Raw genomic sequence first — 15076 nt, forward strand, 5'->3', positions numbered from 1 at the left:
ATTAGTTAATATTGTTGCACATCATTCCTGTAGATCAACCCTTTTGTATGTGTGTGTGTATATATATATATATATATATATATGTATATATATATATATATATGTATATATGTATATATATATATATATATATATATATATATTACATGCAATGAGAGAATACAGTAAAAGACAGCAGACACATTTATTTTAATTCAGCATTGCATATTTACCATTCATAAACATATTGCTTTATTGTTAACCCCAAGGAAAGAGGAAAATAGAATATTAGAATTGCTTGTTTAAAAAACTTTTTGCATCACATGTTCCTGATACACGAGGTAATGTAAGTACAGGGATCATCAACGTAGGGAAACAAAAGCCTTTTTCTTCTGTCCATTTCATCCCACAACGTGCCGTAAAGCCGAGGGTGCACTTTCACTGTCTTCAGTTAAGCCGGAGGTGACGTTCGGGTCACACTTGACACTTCGAATCGTCTAACTGGGAGGATGAGTGTTGAGGGCCGACGAGTTGTTATGGCTGAGCTTAGAGGGTAGAAACAAAGCAGCGACTCCTGCTACAGGCCACCATTCAAATGCATTCCAGTTTTAATACATGCTCATTGAACCTCATGATTTGGTGCTGCTTATAGCTTATGGACAAATAAACAAACGGACAGTTACAGTAATGTGCATGTCTTTTCAAAAGAGTTTGGACTGTGCAGACTGTGCAGAAATTGATCAACATGCATCATGTTTCTACTCACATTTTCTTTTGACCTGAGATAAGAAAATCCTTAACATGATGGAAACAGAGGCGGCAGAAAGAAGGGTTTCTGTAAGCCACACACTAATAAACACTCTAATCATATGACGTAAATGTGTGGTCATCACACTGGAAGAGTTGTGTTAAAAACAGGAAGTCTTACAAACTTTTAAGGCCAGGGAAAATGGAAAACTGATTCAGTTGAAATTCAATGACGGAAAAAGAAATGAAGGTCCTGTACAGTTTGGTAAGTCTGTGGTAAGCCAGGCACACACTTAACACACCAAAGAAACTACAAACTAATCAACACATGAACTGCTACATTTCACTCATGACTACTGAAGGAAAACAAATGTTTTCAGTTCCCGCAGACACTGACCATCAGTGAACATTGTTTGTGTGGGAAAGAAGAACAAATATGTGTCAACAGCATTCAAATTTGGTGATAAACATGCAAAGTGTCAGGGATGTAGATTTAATAAAAATGTTGATAATAAATATTCCTATATCTTTTACAAAACACCAGAAGCTCTTTTCCAATTGACAATGGAAGACTTTGATCAAAAGGAGGGGAGAACAACCGTGTAGCTTCACAGGAAGGAGTTCAAAATTAAAACTCATCGAGACGAGGAAAAGTCTGAGCTCTAAACACAATTTACGACGGCTCTCCAATAAAAGTTGAATGTAAAACTCGTATACAACTTCCAAACATAGGGATTAGGTGCGCTCAGCAAGACCGTAAAGCTAGGATCAGCCTCCAAGAGAAGTATGATTCGATGGTACAGTGCAAATGTGCCCCTCTCCCCACTTGGATTTACAGTTTGTATTGCATAAAAACCATTTGCATGGTTGAGGACCAGTGGATCATCATCATCATCATCATCATCACCAACCTGGTTTTTAAGTAGATGCAGCTCAGTAGAAAGTGGACAGATGCAGAGAGACATAGCATATAGCTGGACGTGTGTGTGTGTGTGTGCGTGTGCGTGCTCAGTGGGAACTGTTGGAGCTCCAGTCGTAAGGGAGGAAGCTGACTTTGGTCTTCCCGGCGGAAAGGACATCCTGCAGGCTGGTCTTCTTCGGAGAGGCCCCCATGTGCTCCACCACCCACGTCAGCAGCTACGAGAGAGCGAAGGTGGATCGTGAGGTTTGCGTCATTAGAAGGTGACGCTTGTATTTTTAGATCACCGTCTGTCATTTTTAATCATGGATTGTGACATGAGGTATGAGTCAAGTCCTGGGCTTAATGAAAGTATGTTTTTTCCATTTTAGGATCATTTCTACTTCGGCTCCACTACATTTTGGAGGCACGTGTTGTACTTTTCACTTATAACTTCAGTTGCTAATCACTTTCCACATTCAGATTATAATACAACATCTAAATCAAGAAATACATTATATGATAGATGATGAGTTTTATCGTTAAAGCTGTATATTAAGTCATAAAATCAGCCCCCACTTTACCAGCTGCAACATAAAGTGATTTAAACACTAATGCTGCTAATCATAACCCAGTAATATCATATAAATCACTGTTAAATGGGCCATTCTGCGTAATGATTAATTTTACTTTTTGCGCAGGTACATTTATAAATATACATTTATTTTAATATACATATATTTTCACACTGAAGCATTGCTACTTTGAGTAAAAGATCTGAATACTTCTTTCACCGCTGCTGCTGTTATGTCTGTGAATAAGACCACAACGTTGGTCATTGGGAGTCAAACCTACCTTTTCATCAGTTCCTCCAAAGTCAGCTTTGTACCACTTGAATATCTGACTGAGTCGCACTTCTCTTTTCCCAGAATCCACCAAACAGGCGTCGTCGTTCTCCAAGAAGGCCTCCGCTGCTGTGCGGAGCTGGCTGTCAATGTCCTGATGGGGTTGAGTAGATCAGAAGTGATGTCGGACCCATTCCACCTCCTAATATTCACCAGAGATGTTGTAGATACCCAATATACCCCATAAGTCATTTTGAAATCCGCTTACCTGTGGGGTGTACGTTTTAATTGGCGGGCAGCCCTTTGCGCCACAGTTCAAGGCAAAGTGAATGAGGGGCTCAGCATCTGGAAGGGCCACCTAGAGGACAAACAAGGGAATTGGAATTCAACATCACATTAAAGGTGCCATTGGCGAATCAGTGAAATGCTCAGCGGTGATTTTAACAGAATGTCTGAATACCTGTAGTCGTGGGTCTGTTTTGGAGAAGGGCCTTAGAAGTTGTGCGACGCCTTTCCTGTTCCCCCTAAGAACTCCATTCTCAATGTCCTGCAATGTGAACACCTCTCCTCCAATCAGGTAGCTCACGTAGTTGAAGAACTATAAACGGGACAGGAAAAGAAATATCCTGAATGCAATCTTATACATTCCTGCTGAAGACAACACAACTATTCATGCCACTTAGTACAGATGTTTTATCTTTATATTTCAATCTGGATGTAAAATAATGTATGTTAATGTAAATCAGCACCAAAAAAAAAAATTCTATTGGGACTCTGTGGAATGTAGGACTGGGGGGATTAGCGCAGCCTACTCTGTATCGCTGCCACATGTTGGTGGGGGCCCCCAGGCGCAGGTACCCATGGATGACCAAGGCATTGTAGATGTTGATGAAGAAGGCCAGCTTCTCCTCCCGACTCAGTGAAAGCAGCTCCACCCTCTGCAGCTGAACGGCTAGCTCGCAGTAGCGCTCAAAGGCAGGGTTCGCCGACATGCCCTTGTAGTCCACAGACTGCGGGAACGAGTACAACACAGACCCATTTTCTGAATTTAGTTTAGTCACACCGATGTACAGTAAGATCAGGTAGTACAGACGAACACACCCTGCGTCAGAGGCCGCGAGGCGATGAGGACATTACCTTGCCATCAGCAGAGAGATGCTCAGAGAACAATTTCAGGATCAACTCCCGTACGATCAAAGAGAGTTCAGCAGCTGAGAAAGAGAGAGAGAGAGAGAGATGGTTAATGTTTGACAAGTCCACTAGCATTCACTGGTGAGATGAACTAACATCTGAATGTTAAGAGCACCTGTGTTAGCATAGCCCCAGAACCTTGACAAAGATCGGATCGATTTAAAAAGACAAACTCAATGTTTTGGTGTGATGTAAAATCGACACAGTTCATAGCCGGATTATAAAACATTAACAATGAGCTGGGACAGAATATGGGGGTTGAAATGGGGCGCTATAACATAAGTGCATATTTAAAGTAGCTGTGAAATAAACCCATGAAATGATAACCTGGATGTTGTACAAATTAGATTATTATTGGAAGATATTACCCGTGAGAAAAGAGAGCATTGCTGATAAATCCAAGAGAGAAAACAGCAGAGCGTAACAACACCAACACTTAGAAAAGCACAGATTATAATCCCCTCTGTGTTGTACAGCACAGATTAGCTTGTTAGTTAGCCTCGAGAGGTGTGCAACATTCAGGTAGAAACACAATACAGAGCCAGGCAAAGTGTCTTACCACCACCACCACAGAACAAGAAACGTTTAAGAGATAAATGAATCGGTCAAAAAGATGACACCAAACCTGCAGAAAAGAAAACAAGGTTTTGAAACAGGGCTTCAGTGATATATATATATTTTCAGGCCGTTTTTTTCTTCATTTCTTCAGTTGCTAAAAGTTTGAATGATTTACTTTTATTTATTTCATTTGATCAGAGGCCATATAACAGATATATCACTAAGTCCTACTTCAGATCTTCCCACCACGAAGCTCACTGACGCAATACACAAACCCAGAAGGGTCCTCATATACCAAGGCAGCAGCAGAGAGAGGACAGGGGTTAGAGAGCATTGGGGGGGGGGGACACCAGTCAGCATGAACCTGGAAGGCAATGTGTGCATGTCCCAAAGCCTGATCCAGACCTGACCTACCCTGGATGGGGCTGCAGGCTGCCGTCTGTCCTGCGTTGAGGGCTGAATGAGGGTCATCCTCCAGCAGCCTGTACAGAGCGTCTTTCCCTTCTCCAAAACTGCCATCCTGCTGCCCAACGCCACGGACACTGACCATGTACTTCTTCTGCAACAGTGCTTGGCCAGTACTACAGGCCTCGGCCCTGGCTAGCACACACACGGCCACAGTCAAGAGACGACAGATCTGGATGTGACTGTACTTTGAAAGCTGAAAAGCTGCACCGCAGGTTCTGCAGCCTCACTTACCCATGCCCTTCTCTTTCTGCAGCCAGTCAACCAGTTGATCACATGAGAAGCTCTTTTTGTACAATGTCAGTCCCCTCCTATGAGCGGCAATCACATTGCCATGTTTGAGGTCCTCTACCAGGTCTGCAAACTCGTCTCTCTCACACACAAACTCTGTGAGGGCAGGAACGTGCCAAGCCACACAAACACACACACACACACACAAATACACGTGTTCATACCCGCATGTATGAAAGAATATGTGCAAAAAGCACATGTGGCTGGTGGAAAAGGAAGCACCTGAATAAAGAATTATAGCTAGTCAGGAAGAAGGACCAATTCATGAGCATGATAATTCAAATGCTGTTCAACATGGGTCTTTAAGACAACTCTTACTGGACAACTTTTAGTGTGTGTTTACCACATTAGCATTGGGCTATACAGTGGCGTATGCACCTGTGCTGCTGAAACAACGTCCAATGTAGCATCAGAAGAGTTATAATCAAGACTGCGGAGGGGGCAAGGACTAATTAAATTAAATTAAATTAACATAATGAGATGAAATATGAGGTAATAGATTTTGTATTTGTCACTGAATTCATAATCTTTCTCCACAACAGCCTGTGTCTGTCATTTGGACAGAGCAGAAGGGAGCTTGATAATCACACATGATGAGGTACTATCTGCTGTTACCCGAACATACCACCATGCCCGTATCAGCGCGAGTTGTAAACTATAGTCGTAGTTCATCAACGTTTTCCCTTCGGCGTGGTTCATTTCATCAGCTGACAACCCATTTTTGAGCAGGCTAAACCATTCTGAAACAAATGGCTAAACATTAAGCAGAAAATCCACCCGGAAAACAGTGTAAACAATAAGAACACACCATGCATTAGGAAAGGGTTAAGGCATTAAAAGACGGCAGAATTAAGTCTTTTTCAGCACCGAATTTGCACAGATTATAGAATTCTCCGTTTCCCCATTTGGAGGCAATTAAGTGATCTGGAAAAAGCAAAAAACTCTCTAGTTTGTGTCGGATCAATAAATCCCTCACCTCCATCAGTCTCCCCAGCCTCCCCAGCCACGTCCTCTGCTTGAGTCTCCTCTGGTAGTGGTGGAGCATCTGCTGGAAGAGGCTCTTTCTTCACCAGATTCACCAACCTTTGAAGCTCCTCGGGAGCCTGAGGGAGTGAAGTAGACCAATCACGTATTTATATACGTTTTTACCCCGTTAAAAGAATAAATACATTACACTAAGTTGGCAAGAGCTCAAATGAGGAAGTAGCATCTTCCGGTGTTTTCCACTCCTTCTCACCAATTTCTGCAGGTCATCGTTGCCCCCAACATGAATGTTGTTGAAGAAGATCTGAGGGACCGAGCTGCGTCCCGTCAGCTCCTTCACTCTGGCTCTGAGCTCTGGATGCCTTCCCACATCCACGTCACATACCGGGACTCCCAAACGTCCAAGGGTGGCTTTAGCCTGCACACAGTGTGGGCAGCCCTGGATAGAGTAGACCGTTACCCGGCCCAGAGTAGTGCTCTTAAAGTCCTCCATCTGCAGCAATGACGGGAAGACAAGAGGGCAAAAAGTTTCAGGCTGTGGCTTGTCCAGAGAAAATTTGGCAGAGCTTCTTTTATTTCTGATTTTTGCAAGTTATGTTGATCTCAGAGAGAGAAATATTCAGCTTTGGTCTTCATGTGTGTGTGTTGTATTTTCATGAATGCATACACGCAAGTTGAAAACATGAAAACATTTATCTTTTTCTACATTCAGAGGAGAAATGTGATGAGTAAAATCAGAGGTTACCAATATTTTGATTTATTCTCAGCTTATTGTGTGCCCTGAGGAAGGATACAATTCCACAAATGCTGAAGGAACTAAGTTCTTGTCCGTCACGTTCTGTAGTTTGAATGCTATCTCATTGTAGCGTAGAGTGGTGTTCTCCTGTTGAGGGATTTAAACCAGCAACATCAAAGTCCTTTATAACTTCTAGAGAGCTGATTATTAGGAGTTGAGCAACTATATATACCCGACTTGGGAAATGACTGGTGCAATTTCCTTTAAGCTCATTTCACATTTCCTTGTGTTGAAAGCAGACTAAGTTATGTGAAATGTTAGTACCTTATTTTGTATGAAGTTAGCCAATGACAGTTGCTCATTCGTTTTGACACAGCTTAAGGCAGCAGTCAATGTTAGTCTCTAGAGGCTCATCAAGGGCTGAATCAAACCACACCTCATGTTGATACAAGTAGGTCAAGGTACAACGTTGTCCTGATTTCTCAACAATGTAGCGGTCCATAATGGAGTAACACTAACGTTAGTTTGTGCAGTTTCAGAGAGGATATTACAGTTCAGACATACAGTTCAGGAGCACTGACTTCACAACACAGTTTTAGAATAGTTTAGCTTTACTACGTTACTGCTTTCCTCTTGTAATTACATTCAAGTCACATAGTAATAATAACGTCTTTCAAAATGTTATGGTGGATAAACCAAGCAGTAAAAAATAATAATCTTTACGCTACTTTAGGGTTGTGGGAGAATACCAAATAGTAGAAAGTCCCTTATTGTTTTAGAAAAAGTTGTTGGTTAAATTTTAAGGGGCGTGCCGTTAATCGTTACCAACAAGCGAGGCTGACTTTATATTTAATTCCCAAAGTTATTTATAGAGTTCGGCAACTGAATAACATATGATTATTGTTGCAATAACTGAACAGCAATATACAAGACATAAAACCATCAACAATTATAAAATCAGTTACTTTAATAACTCGTTCAGTGACATACGAGTAGCACTATTTAACGTCAAACGTACACAGGCTAAATCAGTGGGATGACGTTACGAAGCTACTGTGGATACATTAGCAAGTGTTAACGTTACCTCTGAGCGATGGACTCCCTTGCTTTAATTCGGCAGTAACGTTACAATTCCAAATCACACAGCTGCTCCTCCTCAGTCCTGTTAACGTTAATCAAAACATATTTGTTGATGAATAAGTCATGTGTAACGCCAGCTGAAAGGTCGCTTATCTTGCAGGTAAATGACCCAGCTGCACTGGCAGTACATCCTCATTGCGCATGCTAGCCATGGATATTCTGCTTTAGCTATCTTGTCTCATGATGCCTTCAAGTGCTCCTCGTAAAACGCAGTTAACAGCCATTAATCTCTATTATCAATTCAAAGCACAATCATGATTATTTCCTCTGTAATCTATCCATCTATCTAGCATTTTTTATATTATCATGATTGTTTTATTATATTATTATTTGAATTCACCAGCGATGTGTTGCTGTTGTTTACATTCCTCCCGCTGCAAATTCAAAAAATACACTACATGATCCACTAAACGTTTGTAGCTTGTTCCCTTACAAATAATGTATTGGTAACACATACATGTATTGCAATGTATAGGTAAAAGGGGGTCATTCGTTTGTATTTCATCTAGTGAAACTATTAAATCCTATAGCCATAAAAGCAGCTTCAAGTCTTGCCGGATATAGCTAAAGGTTTCGTGCGGAATGTTTTGCTACTAATACATGTTCCTACACGGACACATTTCTAATAGGACGCGAATGGAGGATCTTTTGAACGAAGAGGATTTTTTTGTTTTGCGTTGTTGAAAATGTCAGGCCTGTCAGAAACAGAGCGCGCTGGATGTACAAAGATACTGAAGTTAATGTCAACAGGCCACGTACTCTCACTTTGTGACACAGTCACGAATAAGATGATTGTTGTGGAAAATGTGACAGGTATCGTATGCTTTCAATCTTATGAAGGAGCGAGTTAGATAGCATACTATTTTTCATAATATCACATCTGCCTAAAGCATATAGTATGTCCATCTGTTTATATAGAGGCCACGGAAACAATCCTCTCCTTCACTAAAAATGCCGAGGAGCTCCTGAAAAGGAAGAAAGTTCATCGCGACCTCGTATTCAAGTACCTGGCCAAAGAGGGCGCGCTGATGCCCCCGAACAGCGAGAAACACCAGCTGGTGAAAAGGACGCTGGAGCTGTGGTCGTCTGGGAAGGTAGGCACAGGAGGCCGGGTCAGCCATGTTGACATGGTTGAATATTTGGAGGTATCGTTTAGGTAAGATGGTGGTACTTCATTGGGATGTCAATAATGAGGTGTTGACAGCATGTGTTATTGGAACACGTCTACTAAAAAGTAATCAAGGCATGATTTGAGTCTACGTCTCGTTTCTTTAAGGCTGACGAAAGCCTTCCAGGACAGACGGATGGAACTAGACAGAGACCGACCACAGAGGTGAAGGCTGAGGTGGGCTTTGACCCACTTGTACTCGGCCAGCAGTTCTGCCAGTGGTTCTTCCAACTCTTAAACAGTCACAACCCCTCGCTGGGCCAGCCGCCGCAGGACTGGGGACCGCAACACTTCTGGCCAGATGTGAAGCTACGCCTCCTCTCCAGGTAAGAATGCCATTCACAGTAAAGGGATTGAAATGAAGCTGCTGGTGATGTGTGGTTGTTAGCTTTTCTGTGCTTGCATCAGTTAGCTATGTATCTGGGGCAGGACTTGGCTGCACCAATTGTTCTGCAAACAGAAATGCATTCAGAATCATTTGAAAGGTGGGATAAGAACATGTGTACACATGTGGGCTTGAACTTGACCCTTGTTTTAAAATAGTCATGATTAACTTAGGGGAAATGACCCAAAACTAAACCGTAACAGAGCCGTGTCTCTCTTTCTCAGAGCTGGCAGCGAACAGATGGAGGATTTCCTGGGGGCTGAACTGGTTAGCCTTCGTCTGCTGGCCTTGACCAAAGATGAGCACCTCCTCCTCAGTCCCAATCTGCAGCCTCATGGCCTCAGGACGCTGGCCTCCCCACACGGCCTGGTACTGGTGGCTGTAGCTGGGACCATCCACAGAGACGAAGCCTGTCTGGGCATTTTTGAGCAGATATTTGGCCTCATCAGCTCCCCACTGGAGAAAAACAGCTGGAAGATCAAGTTTGTCAACCTGAAGATCAGAGGGCAGGATGCTCTGGGCGGGACAGAGATAGTAGCGCCTGCCTTGAGTTACAACTCAACAGAATTGCAGCTTCTATGCAGTTGATAACACTCTTGTCTTTTATACTATTTACCCAGAGAATGTTTTGTCCGAGTATGCTCTCTCTTTACTCATCTAACTTCCCCAAACACGTTTATCCAGAGAGTTGTTTTCAGAGATCAGGACCTGGCAACTTGTACTGGACAAACCACTCTCCTACCTTATTTTTAGCGTGTGTCAAGATGTACTGGTAGGTGGAGGTCTTAAAGTAATTTGCACTGAACTGATGTAACATAAAGAAAGGACAAAGCTTGAGAAAAGGTTCCCTTATTGTTTTCTACTTTCCAGAAAAGTCTCAGCTGCTTCCTGTTGTGGGAATGTTTTGCTTCAAATATTCTGTACCTTGATGCAAAGTTTTGCTTTTTGCATCCTGTGCCTTACATAAGAATGTAAATACAGATGTGGATGTGGTTTTGTAAATATGTATCATATTAAATATAAATATTATATTAACGTATGTGTGTACTTGTGCTCTGTTATGACGAGGTCACTATGAGCAAACAGAATGAATATTGTGTGTTTTCATGTGACGCCACAAAGTCCATTACAATTTTGAACATAATCTGAGATCGCTGTGCTTTCATGGGATGGGTAAAAGTCAACCCATAATGTTTATAGATGTGACTGATTAGTATTGACTCAAACTGAACGTAATCATGCAAAGGTCTGTTGTGGGTATATCTGAGCAGTGAACAGATGGAGGAGCTCCTGGTTGCTGAACTGGTTGGCCTCAGAGCTCCGGTCTACCCTCATGGCTGTCCGTTGCAGCAAATAATATCACAATATCTATAATGTGATATACTTTCAATACATCCGCTTTTAGAAGTTGAGTTCTTTCTCTCATCATAATTTTATAGTTTTCATACATTTAAACACTGGGGCTTAAAGAGCCAGTGTGTAGCATTTCATTTCATCACCTGAAACTAAGAATCTTTAGTTTCAGTTTTGTTTTGTTTCACTTAAAATGGTCCCTTTGTGTCGTCCTCTTCACAGAGTCCACCGTGTTGCACCACAGTAGCCCAGAATGGACAAAACTATGGACAAACTTTTACATTACCTGAAGGCCACTGTAGTTCTCAAACACGCTTGTGAATCTGCAGTAACGTGAGGCGCAGTGTTCAAACGTGTGGTAGGCCTGCTGACAGCTGCCGGTCCTAAAGTAGTCCCAAAGGGAGGACTGAGTGAAGGGTTAGTTAGTTGGTTGCAATCTTCAACCAAACCTTTGGTGTAAATGTGCCATTTAAAAAAAATCTTTTCAGTTAAATTGACAATTTTGTGATGTTTCCTTAATGATGACTGTTTCTGAATCCCTTTTGTTGCAGCACTGCCATTATTGTTGGCAAAATGTTGTGGCATAAATGTGAGTTATCCGTGATTCCCAGCAGTAGTGTAGTGTAGCTGCTCCAATATAGAGTATCATTCTCATAACATTTCACATGTTGATAGCACAGCTGTGCGGGAGGATGACAGCATAGTGGTTAAGTGCTTATTTGTTTCCTGTGTGTTCTATTTATCCTGGGCCGTAGAGTCATTTTGCACCAAATTTGCATGATGGATGAAAGTCTCATTTGGCCTCAACCAAAACAGAACAAGGATTACACTGAATTCCTTCATTGATCATGAGGACCAGATGCTGTGCAGTCCCCATGGCTCAGAGCTGTTTTGAATGCCCAAGAAAATTGGTATAATCACGTCATTCACCAAAATATTCTCAAGATGAACGGATCCCTTTTTAATTCTGACAAATTCCCTGCTTTTCATCGTTCGTCGTGGTGTTTTACCAGGAATATTTTCTGTGACTTTCACCACTCATACACCAGCAGAGGGCAAGCATGTGTACATTGTGTACACATATAGCCTTTTGTGCAAGTATTCAATATCTCTAACTTTGACCTTCTCCATGCTCTATAGGTTTCATTGCAGGTGTCATTACCGACTGAAAGCCTCCCACACCACCCGTGAATGATTACTCAGGGTGGTCAAACATCTAATACAAAAAAATAACAATTTCACTAACTGTGCTCAGGAAATAAACCTCCATTTTATTCTTTACAAGCCAAAATGGCACATGACATATAGATGTATTTGTCCAGCCCTTCTCGAAACAGCTAATAATTCTGCATTTAGCCGTTGGAAGGTGGAAACAACAGCAGGTCCGTCCTCCTCACTGCGTGCCTGAGAGCAGTACAGGAGATTCAACGTCTCTTGCCCCACGAGACAAATAGCAGAGAGATCGGGGGGATGAGGAGGAAGGAGAGGATTCAGCCTCTTCATCATTGACACGGTCCCTCAGTGTACTATAAAACAGCCAAGCAACAACTGATGTGAGGCCTTAACAGACTCTATACCCGCTTTAATAAAAAAAAAAAGGACTTTATCCCCACAGCAGCTTTTCTTTCTCACTCACTGGTATTTTTAACCACATCTCACTTGCTATATGGTTTATGCCCCATTAATTGTACAAAACTAAATAATGTACAATACATTTCACAAGCTTCAAATGGACTCCTTATTCATAAATTGGATCAGACTTTCCCTTGATACTCTGTCATAGTAGTCAGGGCACATTTAGGGTCTGGTGGGGCACAGAATATGCCAGTATGACTGTGTGGCTTTGGTGGGAAATGTTACATGTGGGAAATTATTCTTGGCAGCTGTTTTCAAAAGGCCCCTGGAATAGTTAATATCTGTGACTGTATGGGTTGGAGCCACGTGGCTCTTTGTGCTTTACTGTGCCATAGTTGCGGTGAGGGGAAACCACTGCAGTCATTGATCTCAGCCTGTTCACCTCTCAGAAAGAATAATAACAAGCTGCTCGCCTTCTGTCTTTATGGCACTTGGCTTCTCTGCGTTTTAATAAGTGGTTTAGCCACGGGCGCAGCCCCTACGCACGGGTTCTAAAATACCGCTGCAGTGGCGTCTGAGTGGAGAGCTTTTTTACTTTTCTTCTTTTTCTTTCCTGTCCTCTAATAGGGAAGTGTGTTTGTCATAAAGATCATGCTAAAACTTAGATCCGTGGCTCTTTGAAACAGCTTATGGGTGGTGAACTATGGAGTCTGCTGCCTTAATAGTCAATCCGTTTTTTTCCCACTTTATACTTTTATTGTGACTGATTGGATGTTTGGTCTGCTCTTAGAAACAGCGCCATTAGTTATCAAAGATTACTTTATTAAACACTTCATGGTACAACCATTTTTCTCTCTCTGACAATCTGATGGCTTTACAGATCCATTATTGCCAGAGTGTTTTATTTTTTATGTCTACAGCAGTAATTCGTTAAGTGGGGCACCCAGGCTCTCAGGGAGTTCAAGGAGTCCTTGAAGTGGTTTTATGCAGAATGAGAATCAGTTCATCTGTTTATTAATTTCTAGAAATGATCCCGAATAGCCTGCAAGAATGTCTAGATTTATATATATTACTAACTTGATACTGTATAAATTTGCCCATATGGGTTTGTTTGAGCTATGTAACTCTTTTACCATGTGATTTAAAATATGACATATTCATATACAATGTTAATATTTCTTTTCTTCTGCTCAGTGATGCGTCAATGTGACTTGACCTCATGACAACTTGAGGCCAGAAGAGGGCAGACAAGCCACGCCAGAGAGAAGAAAGACTTTGATCCCTGGCCAAGAGAAGGAGTGGGGGGTAAAAATCCATTTAACACCATTACGTGAGGAAACTCATCAATTCCTCAGAGCAATCTGAGTGAGCTGATGTTACCAGGCAATTTCTTGCTGGCCACTGCCATGAGGGAAACTGTAAATTTTTCAAGTTTGAATTGTCCTCCATTAAAGTAATGGGGTTCTAAAAGAGGGACATGTTAAACTGTTGCCTTTCATGGGCACAAGAGCACGTATTTCACAAGTTATTGAAGTGTCAGTAATTTATCGATACCTGTGAAGGTTTTAGAGACAATTTTAACACAATGTTCTTTGCAGTCTGCTCTCTCTCTGGACAATAAAGAACGGGATTTATGAATAAGAACCGACTCAATCAATAGGCGATGATATTTCTCCTGCTGACAAAACATGTTGGAGGAAAATTCAATCAAAGTTTGACAGAGTTGTTTTGTCACTTTGTTAGACTTGCCCTCCAACCCAGCAGTGTTTCATAAACCAGTACACACTAAAACCGCACAGAAACAATCACATAACTCTGGGAGGAGGGAATGAGGTCACAATCCACAATCCTCCAACCTAACAGCATATCGTATGCTGAGGAGGGGTTATGACTTCACTTTTTGTTTGAGTTCTGGAGGCCTATTGGACATTCTATTGAGATTTACATTGCTCTACTGCTGTACTTATACACAAGTTAATTACCCTTACATTTTAAATTGGTCTTAACAACAGTATTGCTGTTTTGAGTGTGCCCATATCTAATATATGAATACCCAAAGAGAAAGACATTACATCACAACAATTTGTCCCTTCCTGCCACAAAGTAGGGGTCATTTCCCGGAAAGGTCTACTTCGACTCCAGATGCAAGCAAAGTAGTGCAATTTACATTTTAAGGACATTACACAAAGAGGTTATGAGTCCAACAACATTGTGGCATCTGTAGAATCAGGTTTGGCCTCATGTTGGAGGTGCGCCCGAGCCTTTACTTTCTATGTGCATCACAGAGCATCACTCTTCATTACATCCCCCGATGTCTGAGCTGACATCATTGTTCCGTTTCAACACAAATTGGTTTGGACCGTCGAGGCAGCCGTCACAGTTCGTATCAGCCCCTCTCTTGGCCTGGCGGTGTATCCTTACACATGCATCATTATCTCACGTAAACAGTGGAAATGCGAGACCGCTGAGGGAACAAACGCCATTCAAGGCAACAAAGCGAGGGGCTGAGTGAAAAGATCCTGGGCGGTGACACTCTCGTTTAGCATCAATTAAAGAAAACAACAAGCAGAGCCATTTCTGAAGGCAGCTGGGTCCAATATGTTTATTTATACTGAAGCAAATATGCATGTTTGAGGGAATGCATGCAGCCAAGGATGTTTCAATCAGAAAAACATGGAGGGAACACAGGGGTAACAAACATGTCCCTCACATTGAGATGTACTTGAGTTGAGCTTGCACACAATGCCCTCCCCCCATCTCT

At 42.0% G+C, this 15076-nt stretch overlaps 2 protein-coding genes across 4 annotated transcripts; one reads left to right on the top strand and one right to left on the bottom strand.

Annotated features, from left to right (window-relative positions):
* Positions 1–201: 201 nt before the first annotated feature.
* Positions 202–7980, bottom strand: LOC306704466 (uncharacterized protein). Of its 3 annotated transcripts, XM_079170831.1 has the most exons (12): positions 7944–7980; positions 7779–7856; positions 6212–6451; positions 5951–6077; positions 4918–5070; positions 4633–4818; positions 3607–3680; positions 3282–3479; positions 2930–3067; positions 2738–2827; positions 2480–2623; positions 202–1863 (listed from the first exon to the last, which is right to left on the bottom strand). In XM_079170831.1, the coding sequence occupies exons 3-12, from the start codon at positions 6449–6451 to the stop codon at positions 1735–1737; spliced, it is 1479 nt and encodes a 492-aa protein (XP_079026957.1). In that variant the 5' UTR covers positions 7779–7856; positions 7944–7980; the 3' UTR covers positions 202–1734. The 3 variants fall into 3 exon arrangements, with proteins under 3 accessions (XP_079026957.1, XP_079026956.1, XP_079026958.1); XM_079170830.1 differs by having other exon boundaries at positions 7779–7974; XM_079170832.1 differs by lacking the exons at positions 4633–4818; positions 4918–5070 and having other exon boundaries at positions 7779–7974.
* Positions 7981–8473: 493 nt separating this feature from the next.
* On the top strand, positions 8474–10416 carry cUnh3orf38 (chromosome Un C3orf38 homolog). The gene is made up of 4 exons (XM_079169762.1): positions 8474–8647; positions 8753–8928; positions 9111–9328; positions 9612–10416. The coding sequence occupies exons 1-4, from the start codon at positions 8521–8523 to the stop codon at positions 9973–9975; spliced, it is 885 nt and encodes a 294-aa protein (XP_079025888.1). The 5' UTR covers positions 8474–8520; the 3' UTR covers positions 9976–10416.
* The last annotated feature ends 4660 nt before the right edge of the window (positions 10417–15076 follow it).

Source organism: Pholis gunnellus, assembly GCF_910591455.1.
Source record: "Pholis gunnellus genome assembly, chromosome: 12".
Lineage (NCBI taxonomy): Eukaryota > Metazoa > Chordata > Actinopteri > Perciformes > Pholidae > Pholis > Pholis gunnellus.

Bases quoted from the DNA above. Each gene is read 5' to 3' on its own strand.
- LOC306704466 (XM_079170831.1), bottom strand. From the start codon at position 6,451: ATGGAGGACTTTAAGAGCACTACTCTGGGCCGGGTAACGGTCTACTCT. The intron at 5,071-5,950 runs GTGAGGGATTTA...CTGCCCTCACAG, and splicing joins GGCTGGGGAGACTGATGGAG to AGTTTGTGTGTGAGAGAGAC. The intron at 3,068-3,281 runs GTAGGCTGCGCT...TCCCGTTTATAG, and splicing joins ACATGTGGCAGCGATACAGA to TTCTTCAACTACGTGAGCTA.
- cUnh3orf38 (XM_079169762.1), top strand. From the start codon at position 8,521: ATGTCAGGCCTGTCAGAAACAGAGCGCGCTGGATGTACAAAGATACTG. The intron at 8,648-8,752 runs GTATCGTATGCT...CTGTTTATATAG, and splicing joins TGTTGTGGAAAATGTGACAG to AGGCCACGGAAACAATCCTC. The intron at 8,929-9,110 runs GTAGGCACAGGA...CGTTTCTTTAAG, and splicing joins AGCTGTGGTCGTCTGGGAAG to GCTGACGAAAGCCTTCCAGG.